The 24826-nt window shown below is 34.0% G+C and overlaps 1 protein-coding gene across 2 annotated transcripts in view; it reads left to right on the top strand.

The window, feature by feature from the left end:
- Positions 1-24826, top strand: part of LOC119604434 — a 44138-nt gene that overhangs the window by 7864 nt on the left and 11448 nt on the right. The window contains exons 4-9 of one of the 2 annotated variants that reach the window (XM_037957022.1): positions 32-166; positions 2115-3335; positions 3398-3704; positions 5780-5919; positions 6200-7045; positions 7122-7262. In XM_037957022.1, the coding sequence (XP_037812950.1) occupies positions 32-166; positions 2115-3335; positions 3398-3704; positions 5780-5919; positions 6200-7045; positions 7122-7262 (2790 nt within the window). The remainder of the gene's footprint in view (positions 1-31; positions 167-2114; positions 3336-3397; positions 3705-5779; positions 5920-6199; positions 7046-7121; positions 7263-24826) is intronic. The other variant, XM_037957023.1, reaches the window with a different exon arrangement.

Consider the following 24826-nt stretch of genomic DNA (forward strand, 5'->3'; position numbering starts at 1 on the left):
TATGTTTTTTATTAAGGATATTTGTTTGCAGGATACCCATCATGAGTATATGCATCATCACGACGATGAAAATAAACATATCGAATCGGCCTATATTGGTCAACGTTTAGCTAGAATACCCAAAGAAGAATTATATATGGTGCATCGTTCTCCTACTAAGAAACAGGTGAGTTGATTTTAATAGTATTTTGTAATAGAAAATAAATAAAAAAAGTCCATGAAAATACATACTAGGATCTGATCCAAATTGCTGTTAGTTGATTTAACAGCGTTTATTAGAATAATTTCTCTTAATATACGAAATCGTAAGAGTTTTAGAAAGTATTACATTTTCGATTTCCCATACATGGATATTATTTGTTGCTATGGTGCCATAGAGTTCACATTCGTTCCACATTTTTTCCTGGCGAAAAAACTTTCTGTTGATAAGCTTTCTTTGAACTGTAACTATAACTGAACTGGAACTGAACTAGAACTGAAGTAGAACTGAACTAGAACTGAACTAGAACTGAACTAGAACTAAACTAGAACTGAACTAGAACTAAACTAGAACAGAACTTGAACTAGAACTGAACTAGAACTAAACTAGAACTGAACTAGAACTGAACTAGAACTGAACTAGAACTGAACTAGAACTGAACTAGAACTGAACTAGAACTGAACTAGAACTGAACTAGAACTGAACTAGAACTGAACTGAACTAGAACTGAACTAGAACTGAACTAGAACTGAACTAGAACTGAACTAGAACTGAACTAGAACTGAACTAGAACTGAACTAGAACTGAACTAGAACTGAACTAGAACTGAACTAGAACTGAACTAGAACAGAACTAGAACTGAACTAGAACTGAACTAGAACTGAACTAGAACCGAACTAGAACCGAACTAGAACTGAACTAGAACTAAACTAGAACTGAACTAGAACTGAACTAGAACTGAACTAGAACTGAACTAGAACTGAAATTGAACTAGAACTGAACTTGAACTAGAACTAGAACTGAACTAGAACTGAACTAGAACTGAACTAGAACAGAACTAGAACTGGACTAGAACTAGAACTGAACTAGAACTGAACTAGAACTGAACTAGAACTGAACTAGAACTGAACTAGAACTGAACTAGAACTGAACTAGAACTGAACTAGAACTAGAACTGAACTAGAACTGAACTAGAACTGAACTAGAACTGAACTAGAACTGAACTGAACTAGAACTGAACTGAACTAGAACTGAACTAGAACTGAACTAGAACTGAACTAGAACTAGAACTGAACTAGAACTGAACTAGAAGTAGAACTGAACTAGAACTGAACTAGAACTGAACTAGAACTGAACTAGAACTGAACTAGAACTGAACTTGAACTAAACTAGAACTGAACTAGAACTGAACAAGAACTGAACTAGAACTGAACTAGAACTGAACTTGAACTGAACTAGAACTGAACTAGAATTGAACTAGAACTGAACTAGAAATTACCTAGAACTGAACTAGAACTGAACTAGAACTAAACTAGAACTAAACTAGAACTAAACTAGAACTAAACTAGAACTAAACTATAACTAAACTAGAACTAAACTAGAACTAAACTAGAACTGAACGAAAACTGAATTCGAACTAAACTAGAACTGAACTAGAACTAAACTAGAACTGAACTAGAACAGTATTAGACCTGCATCGTTGAAATCAAGGCCGAAAAATACATTTGTGCTTTGATTTTATTTCTTAAGTTTACATTTATTTCAGTCTCAGTCAATTAACTGTGAATATGTTTATACTATGTATAACCAACCTTAAACTATGTCCTACTTATAATAGAGCTAAACGAAACGAATTCTTCTATTATAAGTTCATTGTCAAATGCACAATTCCAAACTGCCATTAAAACTACAGAATTCCAATTTTATTTTTGTTTTTCTAAATACCATTCGCCGCATTTCAAATACATACGTACATGTTCTCTAAAACCCCAAGTGAGACAGCAGCAGCAAATGGAAAACGTACTATTTATATATTTATAGACCACAAAAACCAATAAATGTGTGTGTTTTTTTTTTTAAATCGAAAGAAATAGAGATTTTTTTCATATTTATTTTTGTCATTGCATATTGACAGAAACAACTACAACAACAACAACAGCAGCAGTATCAACAGCCACAACAACAACAGCAGCAGCAACAGCAGTGTGATAATAATATTGTGTATAATGACAACAACGACATTGAGCTTTATATCGATTCAAACAGTCGTAGCAGTGGTGATTTAGCTGACACAGAATTGGAGGCGAATTTACGGCATCATTCTCGGAATTTCACATTGTCTCCAGAGACAACTGATTACGATTCCAATTGTGGCGATTTAGACAGTCTTTCGAATGATATTAATTGTACCACAGACTATGGCAAATTATACACAAGTATGCCCGTTTTAGAAGATGGCCTATCAAGTGGTCATGCATCGGATACTGAAAATAATTGTCAAAATAAATACGAAACAAATGGTGATGATAATGGCAGTTGTGAGGGTGAATTAAATGAGAAACATCTACAACAACATCATCAGCAGCAGCAGCATCAGCATCAACAAGAAATGTTAGAACAAAATAAATACAATAATAGTTTGACACAAGAGTGTTTGGAGAATAATTATAGTTCCGCGGCCGTGGCCAATAATTTAATAACAAATTTGGTAAATATTGATGAAAGTGTTGGAGTTGAGGGAGGATTGAATATTGTGGGTGGTTTAATTGATGTTGATGAATTGAATACATGTAAAATATTTCAACAGCAACAACAACAACAGCATATGTTGCATCATCAGCAAAGTCAGTGTAATGATTTAATGAATACCGATAGTGGTTGTTGCAATCTAGCTTCTCTCAATACATCCAACGAATTAAGCAACGATTCTTCAAATTACGAGCCTATATATGCTACAGTTAATAAACATTCACAACAACAGCAGCAACAACAATCGCCACCACCGCCACCAGCTCCACAACCTCATCGGCAGCAGCAACAACAACAACAACAACAGATACGTGTTAAGCATCCCGGTCGCGCCGAATCAGTTGAGATACAAGAAGCCATGAAAGAAATACGTTCTGCTCTACAAAGAGCTAAAACTCAACCTGAAAAATTGAAATTTTGTGATGAAGTCTTACCTCCAGGTCCAGATTCACCCATATGGGTGCCACGTAAAAATAATGCAGATTGTAATAATATAAATTCTTCTAATAAATCACACTGTGATGAAGAAGAACAAGATACTGATCTAGAAACTGATCGTTTATTGGGACAACAAAGAACCGATGATCAGGATTTTTTTGATGATAAGGTAATAGCAACAACATATATTCTTAATAATAAATTAACTCTTCGCTTCCTTATTATTTGCAGACAATTTGGCCTAAAACCTCTCGCATAGGTTCTGGTCTCAACTCTTCCGATCATTCGCCCACTTCATCGGATATCACCAATAATTTACATCACAAACCACAGCCCTTCTCATCGGCTACCATACGCCAGGGCATAGGCACATCTTTGACACCAAATTCACCCGATCATTGTCAAATTGTGGGCGGTTCTGATGTAGCTGTAACTTCACCAGAAAAACTACAATATACTAAAAGTCCCACGGGTTCTATAAAATCTCTTAAGGATTCAGCTAATAGTGATAAAAAAGCTAAAACACGCAATAAAGAGGGTAAGTAATTGTTGTCTAGTTTTTGTTTTTATTTCTATATTTCCATATAAATGTAATTTAATTTTAATCAATAGATTTAATGTGAAAACTCTATTTCTCTTTCTCTGTCTTAATGTCTCTTCTTTTTGCACGCATACTCTCTATATAAAAAAAAAAAACTTAAATTAAACATTAATTTAAATGTGTATTCTGTCATATGAATGTTAAACAAAAAAACTCCTTGACATAATGTAAGTTTAAATAAGAACAAAAGTAATACGTTAATTAATGTTTGTCGTCATACATACGTTAGCTTTTTTTTGTTTTCTATATTTTTTATAGTTTTCTGTTTGTTTTTATGTTTATTATTATTTTTTTCTATTTTAAGTGCATTGTATGCAATTATAAATGTTAGAGATAAGTGGTAATTTATTTATTTTACAATCAGTGTATGTGTGTATTCTAATTAGTTGTGATTTTTAATGCGCCATGTAGTATAATGATACAATTTGATATCCTAAAAGAAATTTTTGTGAAATAATTATTAACCGACTTCGGGTACATGGCTGAGATTGCTCATTCTATTCTTAAAACAGCCACTGGTGCGGTTCATTGTTATCCGTACTATAGATCTTTTTTGGTTCTGCGTTTTAAACTTAACACGGGGTGAGAAAGTTTCGCTGAGATTAGTGGTTGAGATGCATAGTTTTGCGTACTACAGCTCTTTGGGTTCGGATTTGCGTGGTGGGGTCTTCTATAAATCGTCTACAGAATTGATTTCATAGGGCGACACATAACCTCTCCAACATTCCTTCCAAATGTACAGAATTCCTGAAAGAAAATTAATAAAAGGGATTCAGAGAAGTAAAAGTAAAGAGGTCAAAGACACGACTCACCACCGTCCCTTATGATCCCTTAAAGGCACGTCATGGATTGCTTGCAAAGTTGCGTAAATTCCGAGATGCAATTGCATCACTATCGTTTACAACCACACAGCTGGGATGGCCTTGTTGATTCGGTTACAGACGTAATCGGTAGAGTTCTTACATACTGCGAACTTACTGTAGTAACTCTGGTATAAATAGCACAATACCTGTACATAAATGTGTATTCTATAAACTAGTTAGGTTCAGCATATAAAGGGTTATTCGCCATAAAGAAGCGCAACTCCACCTGGAGACCAACAATCCACTATGATTCTTAGAGTATAAAGATCCAAAGATAGAGAAACAAACCACTAGAAAGACAAAAAGAACATATATATGTAAGTAAAGAGGAGAGAGGAATGAAATCAGAATGATTCCAACGTGGAAGTTCTACCAAACCTATTCCGTTAAGAAAGAAATGTGAGAGAATGTGAGTCTCTCTTTAAACCCCAGTCGAAGAGATTACTTATTCCCCTGATAAAACCTAGTTACTGCAAGTGTTGATTTCCCCCAGTTCGTCATGGAACGTCTAGGTCAGTGGGAAATCGCTCAATCGCCTATAGTTCCTTTGCATCTTCGTATATCCTACAATATTCCGGTTTATAACAGTCTCACTTACTTTCAAAGGCACTAATTGAGCAATGACCTGTAAAGATTCCTGGCAGAATTCTTAGACTGCTAATATCCAGACCTATAAGCTTCCCTCACATTAAGTATTGGCGATAAGGCCTATTTTGCAATTCATTCTACTATTCCAGGACTGGTAGATGATGTCTCTCGAAAATCAACCTAGAATAGTGACAGATAAGTGGTTTCACTCGTCTATTCTTATTAACTATGTTCGAACCTAATCTAGCTAGTTCGTCAGCAACCTCATTACCATGAACTGCACACAGTCTAATAGTAAACAGTCTCATACTGTTCCTAAGAGCATTTCTACAAATCTGTCAATGCTCTAAGTTCAGCTTGACTAACGACATAAACTATCAACCGAATTATCCTCATATGGAAATTAACTCTTCAATATTTTATTTTTAAAATCATACACATTTTCTTAATTAGGTTGTCATTTTGTGTTTAATGTTGTAGTTATATGTATAACTCTAGTTAATATAAATCTATGCTCCCTTATTTAAAATACCGATATAATAATTATTTTTATATCAACAGGTTTCTTGGATCCGGCAGTATTAATTGAAGGTGTGCTATTTCGTGCCCGTTACTTAGGCTCCACACAATTAGTATGTGAGGGTCAACCCACAAAATCTACAAGAATGATGCAAGCCGAAGAGGCGGTATCACGTATAAAGGTGAGTACAAGTTTCAAGTTTTATTCTATAAAATCGATGTATTATTATATACCCCACTTCTAAGCTAGAAACATTTAATTGAAAACATTTAAACTAAATTATTGAAACATTTCCCTTTTATTAAATGCTGCTTAATTAATAATGTTGATTAAAAAAAAAATTCGCTTAATATTAGGCTTTGGTAAGTTAATTTAACTAATCCCATTAAATTAAATAGACTCAATAGAAAAACTCCTGAAATGTTTTATAAATATGTTATTTTTAAACTCATTAATTACAGGCACCCGAAGGCGAAAATCAACCTTCTACCGAAGTCGATTTATTCATATCAACCGAAAAGATTATGGTCCTTAATACAGACCTCAAAGAAATAATGATGGATCATGCTTTACGTACCATTTCCTATATTGCCGATATTGGTGATTTAGTTGTATTAATGGCACGTAGAAGATTTGTCCATTCCGATCCTTGTTCGGCGGCGGCAGACAATGAATCATCCGCTGGTAATTCTAAAGATAAAGATTCCAAAGAGAATGGTTCCACAACTGCCGCGTCAAACAAACAGAATCGTACACCAAAAATGATTTGTCACGTTTTCGAAAGTGATGAAGCTCAATTTATAGCTCAATCCATAGGCCAAGCCTTTCAGGTGGCCTACATGGAATTCCTTAAAGCCAACGGTATTGAAAATGAGAATTTAGCTAAAGAAATGGATTACCAAGAGGTGCTCAATAGCCAAGAGATTTTCGGTGATGAATTGGAAATCTTTGCTAAAAAAGAATTACAAAAGGAGGTTGTTGTACCAAAAGCCAAAGGTGAAATCCTGGGTGTTGTCATTGTAGAATCCGGTTGGGGTTCTATGTTGCCCACAGTTGTTATAGCAAATCTTATGTCTGGTGGTGCGGCTGCACGCTGTGGCCAGTTGAATATTGGAGATCAATTGATAGCGATTAATGGCTTAAGTTTAGTCGGTCTTCCTTTGTCAACATGTCAGAATTATATACGTAATGCTAAAAATCAAACGGCGGTTAAATTTACTGTTGTACCATGTCCTCCGGTGGTTGAGGTGAAAATATTGCGTCCTAAAGCACTATTCCAATTAGGTTTTAGTGTACAGAATGGAGTGGTGAGTAATGAAGAAAGAATTTTAACTTCAGAGTCGAGTTCTCTTTACTAAAATTGTGCTTTTTTTGGTTTATTAGATTTGTAGTTTATTGCGCGGCGGTATAGCGGAACGTGGTGGTGTTCGAGTTGGTCATCGTATTATTGAAATTAACAATCAAAGTGTTGTGGCTGTGCCACACGATACCATTGTCAAACTCCTGTCATCCTCAGTGGGAGAGGTAAGTGTGAAAGCTTTATATTTTTTATATTGTTCATTTTACATTTTTTTTATATTTGTTATATTTTTGTATAGACTTTATTCTAGAATAGACAAGATTATAGACTAGACTATACTAGTTTATAGACTAGACTATACTAGTTTATAGACTAGACTATAGACTAGATTATAGTCTAGACTATAGACTAGACTATAGACTAGATAATAAACTGGACTATAGACTAGACTAAAGACTAGACTATAGACTAGACTATAGACTAGACTATAGACTAGACTATAGACTAGACTATAGACTAGACTATAGACTAGACTATAGACTAGAATATAGACTAGAGTATAGACTAGACTATAGGCTAGACTATAGACTAGACTACAGACTAGACTATAGACTAGACTATAGACTAGACTATAGACTAGACTATAGGCTAGACTATAGACTAGACTATAGACTGGACTAAAGACTAGCCTATGGACTAGACTATAGACTAGATTATAGACTAGACTATAGACTAGACTAGACTATAGACTAGACTATAGACTAGACTATAGACTAGACTATAGACTAGACTATAGACTAGACTATAGACTAGACTAGACTATAGACTAGACTAGACTATAGACTAGACTATAGACTAGACTAGACTATAGACTAGACTATAGACTAGACTATAGACTAGACTATAGACTAGACTATAGACTAGACTATAGACTAGACTAGACTATAGACTGGACTATAGACTAGACTATGGACTAGACTATAGACTAGATTATAGACTAGACTATAGACTAGACTATAGACTAGACAATAGGCTGGACTATAGACTAGACTATAGACTGGGCTTTAGACTAGACTATAGACTAGACTATAGAATGTACTATAGACTAGACAATAGACTGTACTATAGACTAGACAATAAACTGGAATATAGACTAGACAATAGGCTAGACTATAGACTAGACAATAGGCTGGACTATAGACTAGACTATAGACTGGGCTATAGACTACACTATAGCCTGTACTATAGACTAGACAATAGGCTAGACTATAGGCTAGAATATAGGCTAGATTATAGACTAGACTATAGGCTAGACTATAGGCTAGACTATAGGCTAGAATATAGGCTAGACTATAGACTAGACTATAGGCTAGACTATAGACTAGACTATAGACTAGACTATAGACTAGACAATAGACTAGACTATAGACTAGACTATAGACTAGACTATAGACTAGACTATAGACTAGACTATAGACTAGACTATAGACTAGACTATAGACTAGACTATAGACTAGACTATAGACTAGACTATAGACTAGACTATAGGCCAGACTATAGACTAGACTATAGACTAGACTAAACCCTAGACTAGACTATAGACTAGACTATAGACTAGACAATAGACTAGACTATAGACTAGACTATAGACTAGACTATAGACTAGACTATAGACTAGACTATAGACTAGACTATAGACTAGACTATAGTCCAGACTATAGACTAGACTATAGACTAGACTAAACCCTAGGCTATAGACTAGACTATACCCTAGACTATAGACTAGACTATAGACTAGACTATAGACTAGACTATAGACTAGACTATAGACTAGACTATAGACTAGACTATAGACTACTATAGACCAGACTATAGACTAGACTATAGACTAGACTATAGACTAGACTATAGACTAGACTATAGACTAGACTATAGACTAGACTATAGACTAGACTATAGACTAGACTATAGACTAGACTATAGACTAGACTATAGACTAGACTATAGACTAGACTATAGACTAGACTATAGACTAGACTATAGACTAGACTATAGACTAGACTATAGACTACTATAGACTAGACTATAGACTAGACTATAGACTAGACTATAGACTAGACTATAGACTAGACTATAGACTAGACTATAGACTAGACTATAGACTAGACTATAGACTAGACTATAGACTAGCCTATAGACTAGACTATAGACTAGACTATAGACTAGACTATAAACTAGACTATAGACTAGACTATAGACTAGACTATAGACTAGACTATAGACTAGACTATAGACTAGACTATAGACTAGACTATAGACTAGACTACAGACTAGACTATAGACTAGACTATAGACTAGACTATAGACTAGACTAGACTAGACTAGACTATAGACTAGACTATAGACTACTATAGACCAGACTATAGACTGTACTCTAGACTAGACAATAAACTGGACTATAGACTAGACTATAGGCTAGACTATATACTAGGCTATATACTAGACTATAGACTGTACTATAGACAATAAACTGGGCTATAGACTAGACTAGACAATATGCTAGACTATAGGCTAGACTATAGACTATACTATAGACTAGACTATAGACTAGACTATAGACTAGACTATAGACTAGACTATAGACTAGGCTATAGACTAGACTATAGACTAGAATTTAGACTAGACTATAGACTAGACTATAGACTAGACCATAGACTAGACTACAGACTAGACAATTAACTAGACTATAGACTAGACTATAGACTAGACTATAGCCTAGACTATAGACTGTACTATAGACTAGACAATAAACTGGACTATAGACTAGACTACAGATTAGACTATATACTAGACTATAGACTGTGCTGTAGACAATAACCTGGACTATAGACTAGACTATAGACTAGACTATAGACTAGACTATAGACTAGACTATAGACTAGACTATAGACTAGACTATAGACTAGACTATAGACTAGACTATAGACTAGACTATAGACTAGACAATAGGCTGGACTATAGACTAGACAATAAACTGGGCTATAGACTAGACCAGACAATATGCTAGACTATAGGCTAGACTATAGACTATACTATAGACTAGACTATAGATTAGACTATAGACTAGACTATAGACTAGACTATAGACTAGACTATAGACTAGACTATAGACTAGACTATAGACTAGACTATAGACTAGACTATAGACTAGACTATAGACTATACTATAGACTAGACTATAGACTAGACTTTAGACTAGACTATAGACTAGACTTTAGACTAGACTATAGTTAGACTAGACTAGTCTAGACTATAGACTAGACTATAGACTAGACTATAGACTAGACTATAGACTAGACTATAGACTAGACTATAGACTAGACTATAGACTAGACTATAGACTAGACTATAGACTAGACTATAGACTAGACTATAGACTAGACTATAGACTAGACTATAGACTAGACTATAGACTAGACTATAGACTAGACTATAGACTAGACTATAGACTAGATTATAGACTAGACTTTAGACTAGACTATAGACTAGACAATAGACTAGACCATAGACTAGACTAGAGGCTAGACTACAGACTAGACAATTAACTAGACTATAGACTAGACTATAGACTAGACTATAGACTAGACTATAGCCTAGACTATAGACTGTACTATAGACTAGACAATAAACTGGACTATAGACTAGACTACAGATTAGACTATATACTAGACTATAGACTGTACTGTAGACAATAACCTGGACTATAGACTAGACTAGACTAGACTATAGACTAGACTATAGACTAGACTATAGACTAGACTATAGACTAGACTATAGACTAGACTATAGACTAGACTATAGACTAGACTATAGACTAGACTATAGACTAGACTATAGACTAGACTATAGACTAGACTATAGACTAGACTATAGACTAGACTATAGACTAGACTATAGACTAGACTATAGACTAGACTATAGACTAGACTATAGACTAGACTATAGACTAGACTATAGACTAGACGATAGACTAGACTATAGACTAGACTATAGACTAGACTATAGACTAGACTATAGACTAGACTAGACTAGACTAGACTATAGACTAGACTATAGACTAGACTATAGACTAGACTATAGACTAGACTATAGACTAGACTAGACTAGACTATAGACTAGACTAGACTATAGACTAGACTATAGACTAGACTATAGACTAGACTATAGACTAGACTATAGACTAGACTATAGACTAGACTATAGACTAGACTATAGACTAGACTATAGACTAGACTATAGACTAGACTATAGACTAGACTATAGACTAGACTATAGACTAGACTAGACTAGACTATAGACTAGACTATAGACTAGACTATAGACTAGACTATAGACTAGACTATAGACTAGACTATAGACTAGACATAGACTAGACTATAGACTAGACTATAGACTAGACTATAGACTAGACTATAGACTAGACTATAGACTAGACTATAGACTAGACTATAGACTAGACTATAGACTAGACAATAACATGGACTATAGACTAGACTACAGATTAGACTATATACTAGACTATAGACTGCACTGTAGACAATAACCTGGACTAGAGACTAGACTACACTATAGACTAGACTATAGACTAGACTATAGACCAGACTATAGACTAGACTATAGTCTAGACTATAGTCTAGACTATAGACTAGACTATAGACTAGACTATACTCTAGACTATAGTCTAGACTGTAGACTAGAGGACTAAACTATAGACTAGACTATAGACTAGACTATAGACTAGACTATAGACTAGACTATAGACTAGACTATAGACTAGACTATAGACTAGACTATAGACTAGACTATAGTCTAGACTGTAGACTAGACTATAGACTAGACTATAGTCTAGACTGTAGACTAGACTAGACTAAAGCCTAGACTATAGACTTGACTATAGACTAGACTATAGACTAGACTATAGACTAGACTATAGACTAGACTATAGACTAGACTATAGACTAGACTATAGACTAGACTATAGACTAGACTATAGACTAGACTATAGACTAGACTATAGACTAGACTATAGTCTAGACTATATACTAGACTATAGACTAGACTATAGACTAGACTATAGACTAGACTATAGACTAGACTATAGACTAAACTATAGACTAGACTATAGACTAGACTATAGACTAGACTATAGACTAGACTATAGACTAGACTATAGACTAGACTATAGACTAGACTATAGACTAGACTATAGACTAGACTATAGACTAGACTATAGACTAGACTATAGACTAGACTATAGACTAGACTATAGACTAGACTAGACTATAGACTAGACTATAGACTAGACTATAGACTAGACTATAGACTGTATTATAGACTAGACAATAAACTGGACTATAGACTAGACTACAGATTAGACTATATACTAGACTATAGACTGCACTGTAGACAATAACCTGGACTAGAGACTAGACTAGACTATAGACTAGACTATAGACTAGACTATAGACTAGACAATAGACTAGACTATAGACTAGACTATAGACTAGACTATAGACTAGACTATAGACTAGACTATAGACTAGACTATAGACAGACTATAGACTAACTATAGACTAGACTATAGACTAGACTATAGACTAGACTATAGACTAGACTATAGACTAGACTATAGACTATATAGACTAGACTATAGACTAGACTATAGACTAGACTATAGACTAGACTATAGACTAGACTATAGACTAGACTATAGACTAGACTATAGACTAGACTATAGACTAGACTATGACTAGACTATAGACTAGACTATAGACTAGACTATAGACTAGACTATAGACTAGACTATAGACTGGACTATAGACTAACTATAGACTAGACTATAGACTAGACTATAGACTAGACTATAGACTAGACTATAGACTAGACTATAGACTAGACTATAGACTAGACTATAGACTAGACTATAGACTAGACTATACTAGACTATAGACTAGACTATAGACTAGACTATAGACTAGACTATAGACTAGACTATAGACTAGACTATAGACTAGACTATAGACTAGACTATAGACTAGACTATAGACTGTATTATAGACTAGACAATAACTGGACTATAGACTAGACTACAGATTAGACTATATACTAGACTATAGACTGCACTGTAACAAAACCTGGACTAGAGACTAGACTAGACTATAGACTAGACTATAGACTAGACTATAGACTAGACTATAGACTAGACATAGACTTACAATAGACTAGACTATAGACTAGACTATAGACTAGACTATAGACTATACTAGACTAGACTATAAGACTAGACTATAGACTAGACTATAGACTAGACTATAGACTAGACTATAGACTAGACTATAGACTAGACTATAGATAGACTATAGACTAGACTATAGACTGACTATAGACTAGACTATAGACTAGACTATAGACTAGACTATAGACTAGACTATAGACTAGAACTATAGACTAGACTATAGACTAGACTATAGACTAGACATAGACTAGACTATGACTAGACTATAGACTAGACTATAGACTAGACTATAGACTAGACTATAGACTAGACTATAGACTAGACTATAGACTAGACTATACTAGACTAGACTAGACTATAGACTAGACTATAGACTAGACTATAGACTAGACTATAGACTAGACTATAGACTAGAGTATACACTAGACTATAGACTAGACTATAGACTAGACTATAGACTAGACAATAGACTAGACAATAGACTAGACATAGACTAGACTATAGACTAGAGTATAGACTAGACTATAGACTAGACTAGACTATAGACTAGACTATAGACTAGACATAGACTAGACTATAGACTAGACAATAGACTAGACTATATACTAGACTATAAACTAGACTAAGACTAGACTATAGACTAGACTATAGACTAGACTATAGACTAGACAATAGACTAGACTATATACTAGACTATAAACTAGACTAAAGACTAGACTATAGACTAGACTATAGACTAGACTAAAGACTAGACTATAGACTAGACTATAGACTGCACTGTAGACAATAACCTGGACTAGAGACTAGACTACACTATAGACTAGACTATAGACTAGACTATAGACTAGACTATAGACTAGACTATAGTCTAGACTATAGACTAGACTACACTATAGACTAGACTATAGACTAGACTATAGACTAGACTATAGTCTAGACTATAGACTAGACTATAGACTAGACTATAGACTAGAGTATACACTAGACTATAGACTAGACTATAGACTAGACTATAGACTAGAGTATACACTAGACTATAGACTAGAGTATACACTAGACTATAGACTAGAGTATACACTAGACTATAGACTAGACTATAGACTAGACTATAGACTAGACTATAGACTAGACTATAGACTAGACTATAGACTAGACTATAGACTAGACTATAGACTAGACTATAGACTAGACTATAGAGTAGACTATAGACTAGACTATAGACTAGACTATAGACTAGACTATAGACTAGACTATAGACTAGACTATAGACTAGACTATAGACCTAGACTATAGACTAGACTATAGACTAGACTATAGACTAGACTATAGACTAGACTATAGACTAGACTATACTAGACTATAGACTAGACAATAGACTAGACAATAGACTAGACAATAGACTAGACTATAGCCTAGAGTATAGACTAGACTATAGACTAGACTAGACTATAGACTAGACTATAGACTAGACTATAGACTAGACTATAGACTAGACTATAGACTAGACAATAGACTAGACTATATACTAGACTATAAACTAGACTAAGACTAGACTATATACTAGACTATAGACTAGACTAAAGACTAAACTATAGACTAGACTATAGACTAGACTATAACTAGACTATAGACTAGACTATAGACTAGACTATAGACTAGACTATAGACTAGACTATAGACTAGACTATAGACTAGACTATAGTCCTAGACTGTAGACTAGACTAGACTATAGACTAGACAATAGACTAGACTATATACTAGACTATAAACTAGACTAAAGACTAGACTATAGACTTGACTATAGACTAGACTAAAGACTAGACTATAGACTAGACTATAGACTAGACTATAGACTAGACTATAGACTAGACTATAGACTAGACTATAGACTAGAGTATAGACTAGACTATAGACTAGACTATAGACTAGACTATAGACTAGACTATAGACTAGACTATAGACTAGACTATAGACTAGAACTATAGACTAGACTATAGACTAGACTATAGACTAGACTATAGACTAGACTATAGACTAGAGTATACCCTAGACAAGACTAGACTATAGACTAGACTATAGACTAGACTATAGACTAGACTATAGCCTAGACTATAGACTAGACTATAGACTAGACTATAGACTAGAGTATACACTAGACTATAGACTAGAGTATAGACTAGACTATAGACTAGACTATAGACTAGACTATAGACTAGACTATAGACTAGACTATAGACTAGACTATAGACTAGACTAGAGTAACTAGATTAGACTAGACTTAGACTAGACTATAGACTAGACTATAGACTAGACTATAGACTAGACTATAGACTAGACTATAGACGTAGACTATAGACTAAACTATAGACTAGACTATAGACTAGAGTAGACACTAGACTATAGACTAGACTATAGACTAGACTATAGACTAGACTATAGACTATACTATAGACTAGACTATAGACATAGACTATAGACTAGAGTATACACTAGACTATAACTAGACTATAGACTAGAGTATACACTAGACTATAGACTAGACTATATAGACTAGACTATAGACTAGACTATAGACTAGATATAACTAGACTATAGACTATAGACTAGACTATAGACTAGACTATAGACTAGACTATAGACTAGACTATAGACTAGACTATAGACTAGACTATAGACTAGACTATAGACTAGACTATAGACTAGACTATAGACTAGACTATAGACTAGACTATAGACTAGACTATAGACTAGACTATAGACTAGACTATAAGACTAGACTATAGACTAGACTATAGACTAGACTATAGACTAGACTATAGACTAGACTATAGACTAGACTATAGACTAGACTAAGACAGACTATAGACTAGACATAGACTAGACAATAGACTAGACATAGACTAGACAATAGACTAGACAATAGACTAGACAATAGACTAGACTATAGACTAGAGTATAGACTAGACTAATAGACTAGACTATAGCTATAGACTAGACTATAGACTAGACTATACTAGACAATAGACTAACTATATACTAGACTATAAACTAGACGAAAGACTAGACTATAGACTAGACTATAAGACTAGACTATAGACTAGACTATAGACTAGACTATGGACTAGACTATAGACTAGACTATAGACTAGACTATAGACTAGACTATAGACTAGACTATAGACTAGACTATAGACTAGACAATAGACTAGACAATAGACTAGACAATAGACTAGACAATAGACTAGACTATAGACTAGAGTATAGCCTAGACTATAGACTAGACTAGACTATAGACTAGACTATAGACCAGACTATAGACTAACAATAGACTAGACTATATACTAGACTATAAACTAGACTAAAGACTAGACTATAGACTAGACTATAGACTAGACTAAAGACTAGACTATAGACTAGACTATAGACTAGACTATAGCTAACGACTATAGACTAGACTATAGACTAGACTATAGACTAGACTATAGACTAGACTATAGACTAGACTATAGTCTAGACTGTAGACTAGACTAGACTATAGACTAGACAATAGACTAGACTATATACTAGACTATAAACTAGACTAAAGACTAGACTATAGACTAGACTATAGACTAGACTATAGACTAGACTATAGACTAGACTATAGACTAGACTATAGACTAGGCTATAGACTAGACTATAGACTAGACTATAGACTAGACTATAGACTAGACAATAGACTAGACTATATACTAGACTATAAACTAGACTAAAGACTAGAGTATACACTAGACTATAGACTAGACTATAGACTAGACTATAGACTAGACTATAGACTAGACTATAGACTAGACTATAGACTAGACTATAGACTAGAGTATACACTAGACTATAGACTAGACTATAGACTAGACTATAGACTAGACTATAGACTAGACTATAGACTAGACTATAGACTAGACTATAGACTAGACTATAGACTAGACTATAGACTAGACTATAGACTAGACTATAGACTAGACTATAGACTAGACAATAGACTAGACAATAGACTAGACAATAGACTAGACTATAGACTAGACTACAGACTAGACAATAGACTAGACTATATACTAGACTATAACTAGACTAAAGACTAGACTATAGACTAGACTATAGACTAGACTACAGACTAGACAATAGACTAGACTATATACTAGACTATAAACTAGACTAAAGACTAGACTATAGACTAGACTATAGACTAGACTATAGACTAGACTAAAGACTAGACTATAGACTAGACTATAGACTAGACTATAGACTATACTATAGACTAGACTATAGACTAGACTATAGACTAGACTATAGACTAGACTATAGACTAGACTATAGACTAGACTATAGACTAGACTATAGACTAGACTATAAACTAGACTATAGACTAGACTATAGACTAGACAATAGACTAGACTATAGACTAGACTATAGACTAGACTATAGACTAGACTAAAGACTATAGACTAGACTATAGACTAGACTATAGACTATACTATAGACTAGACTATAGACTAGACTATAGACTAGACTATAGACTAGACTATAGACTAGACTATAGACTAGACTATAGACTAGACAATAGACTAGACTATAGACTAGACTATAGACTAGACTATAGACTAGACTAGACTAGACTATAGACTAGACTATAGACTAGACTATAGACTAGACTATAGACTAGACTATAGACTAGACTATAGACTAGACTATAGACTAGACTATAGACTAGACTATAGACTAGACTATAGACTAGACTATAGACTAGACTATAGACTAGACTATAGACTAGACTATAGACTAGACTATAGACTAGACTATAGACTAGACTATAGACTAGACTATAGACTAGACTATAGACTAGACTATAGACTAGACTATAGACTAGACTATAGACTAGACTATAGACTAGACTATAGACTAGACTATAGACTAGACTATAGACTAGACTATAGACTAGACTATAGACTAGACTATAGACTAGACTATAGACTAGACTATAGACTAGACTATAGACTAGACTATAGACTAGACTATAGACTAGACTATAGACTAGACTATAGACTAGACTATAGACTAGACTATAGACTAGACTATAGACTAACTATAGACTAGACTATAGACTAGACTAGACTATAGACTAGACTATAGACTGTACTATAGACTAGACAATAACTGGACTATAGACTAGACTACAGATTAGACTATATACTAGACTATAGACTGCACTGTAGACAATAACCTGGACTAGAGACTAGACTACACTATAGACTAGACTATAGACTAGACTATAGACTATACTATAGTCTAGACTATAGTCTAGACTATAGACTAGACTATAGACTAGACTATAGACTAGACTATACTCTAGACTATAGTCTAGACTGTAGACTAGAGGACTAGACTATAGACTAGACTATAGACTAGACAATAGACTAGACTATAGACTAGACTATAGACAAGACTATAGACTAGACTATAGACTAAACTATAGACTAGACTATAGACTAGACTATAGACTAGACTATAGACTAGACTAGACTATAGACTAGACTATAGACTAGACTATAGACTAGACTATAGACTAGACTATAGACTAGACTATAGACTAGACTATAGACTAGACTATAGACTAGACTATAGACTAGACTATAGACTAGACTATAGACTAGACTATAGACTAGACTATAGACTAGACTATAGACTAGACTATAGACTGTATTATAGACTAGACAATAACTGGACTATAGACTAGACTACAGATTAGACTATACACTAGACTATAGACTGCACTGTAGACAATAACCTGGACTAGAGACTAGACTAGACTATAGACTAGACTATAGACTAACTATAGACTAGACTATAGACTAGACTATAGACTAGACTATAGACTAAACTATAGACTAGACTATAAACTAGACTATAGACTAGACTATACTAGACTATAGACTAGACTATAGACTAGACTATAGACTAGACTATAGACTAGACTATAGACTAGACTATAGACTAGACTATAGACTAGACTATAGACTAGACTATAGACTAGACTATAGACTAGACTATAGACTAGACTATAGACTAGACTATAGACTAGACTATAGACTAGACTATAGACTAGACTATAGACTAGACTATAGACTAGACTATATACTAGACTATAGCTAGACTATAGACTAGACTATAGACTAGACTATAGACTAGACTATAGACTAGACTATAGACTAGACTATAGACTAGACAATAGACTAGACTATAGACTAGACTATAGACTAGACTATAGACTAGACTATAGACTAGACTATAGACTAGACTATAGACTAGACTATAGACTAGACTATAGACTAGACTATAGACTAGACTATAGACTAGACTATAGACTAGACTATAGACTAGACTATAGACTAGACTATAGACTAGACTATAGACTAGACTATAGACTAGACTATAGACTAGACTATAGACTAGTCTAGTCTATACTCTAGTCTATAGTCTAGTCTATAGTCTAGTCTATAGTCTAGTCTATAATCTAGTCTATAGTCTAGTCTTTACTCTAGTCTATAGTCTAGTCTATAGTCTAGTCTATAGTCTAGTCTATAGTGTAGTCTAGTCTCTAGTCCAGGCTATTGTCTACAGTGCAGTCTATAGTCTAGTATATAGTCTAATCTGTAGTCTAGTCTATAGTCCAGTTTATTGTCTAATCTATAGTACAGTCTATAGTCTAGTCTATAGTCTAGTCTATAGACTAGACTATAGACTAGACTATAGACTAGACTAAGACTAGACTATAGACTAGACTATAGACCTAGATAGACTAGACTATAGACTAGACTATAGACTAGACTATAGACTAGACTATAGACTAGACTATAGACTAGACTATAGACTAGACTATAGACTAGACTATAGATTAGACAATAAACTGGACTATAGACTAGACTACAGATTAGACTATATACTAGACTATAGACTGCACTGTAGACAATAACCTGGACTAGAGACTAGACTACACTATAGACTAGACTATAGACTAGGCTATAGACTAGACTATAGACTAGACTATAGTCTAGACTATAGTCTAGACTATAGACTAGACTATAGACTAGACTCTAGACTATAGTCTAGACTGTAGACTAGACTATAGACTAGACTATAGACTAGACTATAGACTAGACTATAGACTAGACTATAGACTAGACTATAGACTAGACTATAGACTAGACTATAGACTAGACTTTAGATTAGACTATAGACTAGACTATAGACTAGACTATAGACTAGACTATAGACTAGACTGTAGACTATAGACTAGACTATAGACTAGACTATAGACTAGACTATAGACTAGACAATAGACTAGACTATAGACTAGACTATAGACTAGACTATAGACTAGACTATAGACTAGACTATAGACTAGACTATAGACTAGACTATAGACTAGACTAGACTATAGACTAGACAATAGACTAGACTATAGACTAGACTATAGACTAGACTATAGACTAGACTATAGACTAGACTATAGACTAGACTATAGACTAGACTATAGACTAGACTATAGACTAGACTATAGACTAGACTAGAGACTAGACTATAGACTAGTCTATAGACTAGACTAGACTATAGACTAGACAATAGACTAGACTATAGACTAGACTATAGACTAGACTATAGACTAGACTATAGACTAGACTATAGACTAGACTATAGACTAGACTATAGACTAGACTATAGACTAGACATAGACTAGACTATAGACTAGACTATAGACTAGACTATAGACTAGACTATAGACTAGACTATAGACTAGACTATAGACTAGACTATAGACTAGACTATAGACTAGACTATAGACTAGACTATAGACTAGACTATAGACTAGACTATAGACTAGACTATAGACTAGACTATAGACTAGACTATAGACTAGACTATAGACTAGACTATAGACTAGACAATAGACTAGACAATAGACTAGACAATAGACTAGACAATAGAATAGACTATAGACTAGAGTATAGACTAGACTATAGACTAGACTAGACTATAGACTAGACTATAGACTAGACTATAGACTAGACTATAGACTAGACTATAGACTAGACTATAGACTAGACTATAGACTAGACTAGACTAGACTATAGACTAGACTATAGACTAGACAATAGACTAGACTATATACTAGACTATAAACTAGACTAAAGACTATAGACTAGACTATAGACTAGACTAAAGACTAGGCTATAGACTAGACTATAGACTAGACTAAAACTAGACTATAGACTAGACTATAGACTAGACTATAGACTAGACTATAGACTAGACTATAGACTAGACTATAGACTAGACTATAGACTAGACTATAGACTAGACTATAGACTAGACTATAGACTAGACTATAGACTAGACTATAGACTAGACTATAGACTAGACTATAGACTAGACTATAGACTAGACTATAGACTAGATATAAACTAGACTATAGACTAGACTATAGACTAGACAATAGACTAGACTATAGACTAGACTATAGACTAGACTATAGACTAGACTATAGACTAGACTATAGACTAGACTATAGACTAGACCAGTGTTGCCCATACACACACTGTTACACATTCATTTGTATTGGTAAAGCAGCAGCAGAGAACAAAAAAAACTGTACTAATAAAATGACTGCATACTAAAAAGTATATTCTAACTGTCAAATTGATATTATGGATTTTGACAGACAGCGTACATTAAAGTTCATATATAAAAAACTATCAGCTGTGCTCTCTCATTCACCTACATAAATTCGGCTTTCTCAAAATTTTGTTGTTGTATTTCTGGTGGATTTTAAAAAAGTTGCGTACAGATTACTTCGACAAATGCTGATCAGCAACTGAGTTGATTTGTTTGCAAGTTGAGAGATAATCAACTAGCACATGCTCAAATAAGAAAATACACAAGTAAGCTTATAGTGTAGGTGAGTCAACGCAACGTCAGCAGAATATTCTTGCCCTATCTCGCGTGATAGGGAATAGTGATTTTGGGCACCATTGGACTAGACTATAGACTAGACTATAGACTAGACTATAGACTAGACTATAGACTAGACTATAGACTAGACTATAGACTAGACTATAGACTAGACTATAGACTAGACTATAGACTAGACTATAGACTAGACTATAGACTAGACTATAGACTAGACTATAGACTAGACTATAGACTAGACTATAGACTAGACTATAGACTAGACTATAGACTAGACTATAGACTAGACTATAGACTAGACTATAGTCTAGACTGTAGACTAGACTAGACTATAGACTAGACTATAGACTAGACTATAGACTAGACTATAGACTAGACTATAGACTAGACTATAGACTAGACTATAGACTAGACTATAGACTAGACTATAGACTAGACTATAGACTAGACTATAGACTAGACTATAGACTAGACTATAGACTAGACTATAGACTAGGCTATAGACTGTACTATAGATTAGACAAACTGGACTATAGACTAGACTACAGATTAGACTATATACTAGACTATAGACTGCACTGTAGACAATAACCTGGACTAGAGACTAGACTACACTATAGACTAGACTATAGACTAGGCTATAGACTAGACTATAGACTAGACTATAGTCTAGACTATAGTCTAGACTATAGACTAGACTATAGACTAGACTCTAGACTATAATCTAGACTGTAGACTAGACTATAGACTAGACTATAGACTAGACTAGACTAGACTATAGACTAGACTATAGACTAGACTTTAGATTAGACTATAGACTAGACTATAGACTAGACTATAGACTAGACTATAGACTAGACTATAGACTAGACTATAGACTAGACTATAGACTAGACTTTAGATTAGACTATAGACTAGACTATAGACTAGACTATAGACTAGACTATAGACTAGACTGTAGACTAGACTATAGACTAGACTATAGACTAGACTATAGACTAGACTATAGACTAGACAATAGACTAGACTATAGACTAGACTATAGACTAGACTATAGACTAGACTATAGACTAGACTATAGACTAGACTATAGACTAGACTATAGACTAGACTATAGACTAGACTATAGACTAGACTATAGACTAGACTATAGACTAGACTATAGACTAGACTAGACTATAGACTAGACAATAGACTAGACTATAGACTAGACTAGACTATAGACTAGACAATAGACTAGACTATAGACTAGACTATAGACTAGACTATAGACTAGACTATAGACTAGACTATAGACTAGACTATAGACTAGACTATAGACTAGACTATAGACTAGACTATAGACTAGACTATAGACTAGACTAGACTAGACTATAGACTAGACTAGACTATAGACTAGACAATAGACTAGACTATAGACTAGACTAGACTAGACTATAGACTAGACTATAGACTAGACTATAGACTAGTCTATAGACTAGACTATAGACTAGACTATAGACTAGACTATAGACTAGACTATAGACTAGACTATAGACTAGACTATAGACTAGACTATAGACTAGACTATAGACTAGACTATAGACTAGACTATAGACTAGACTATTGACTAGACTATAGACTAGACTATAGACTAGACTATAGACTAGACTATAGACTAGACTATAGACTAGACTATAGACTAGACTATAGACTAGACTATAGACTAGACAATAGACTAGACAATAGACTAGACAATAGACTAGACAATAGACTAGACTATAGACTAGAGTATAGACTAGACTATAGACTAGACTAGACTATAGACTAGACTATAGACTAGACTATAGACTAGACTATAGACTAGACAATAGACTAGACTATATACTAGACTATAAACTAGACTAATAGACTATAGACTAGACTATAGACAGACTAAAGGCTAGACTATACTAGACTAGACTAGACTATAGACTGACTATAGACTAGACTATAGACTAGACTATAGACTAGACTATAGACTAGACTATAGACTAGACTATAGACTAGACTATAGACTAGACTATAGACTAGACTATAGACTAGACTATAGACTAGTACTAGACTAGACTATAGACTAGACTATAGACTATACTAGACTAGACTATAGACTAGCTATAGACTAGACTATGGACTAGACTATAGATAGACTATAGACTAGATACTATAGACTAGACTATAGAACTAGACTATAGACTAGACTATACTATACTATAGACTAGACTATAGACTAGACTATAGACTAGACTATAGACTAGACTATAGACTAGACTATAGACTAGACTATATACTAGACTATAGACTAGACTATAGACTAGACTATAGACTGACTATAGACTAGACTATAGACTAGACTATAGACTAGACTATAGACTAACTATAGACTAGACTAGACTAGACTATAGACTAGACATAAGACTAGACTATAGACTAGACTATAGACTAGACTATAGACTAGACTATAGACTAGACTAT

Source organism: Lucilia sericata, unplaced genomic scaffold, assembly GCF_015586225.1.
Source record: "Lucilia sericata isolate MDLA Ls3-8-SP2 unplaced genomic scaffold, ASM1558622v1 Contig000391F_arrow, whole genome shotgun sequence".
Classification (NCBI taxonomy): domain Eukaryota; kingdom Metazoa; phylum Arthropoda; class Insecta; order Diptera; family Calliphoridae; genus Lucilia; species Lucilia sericata.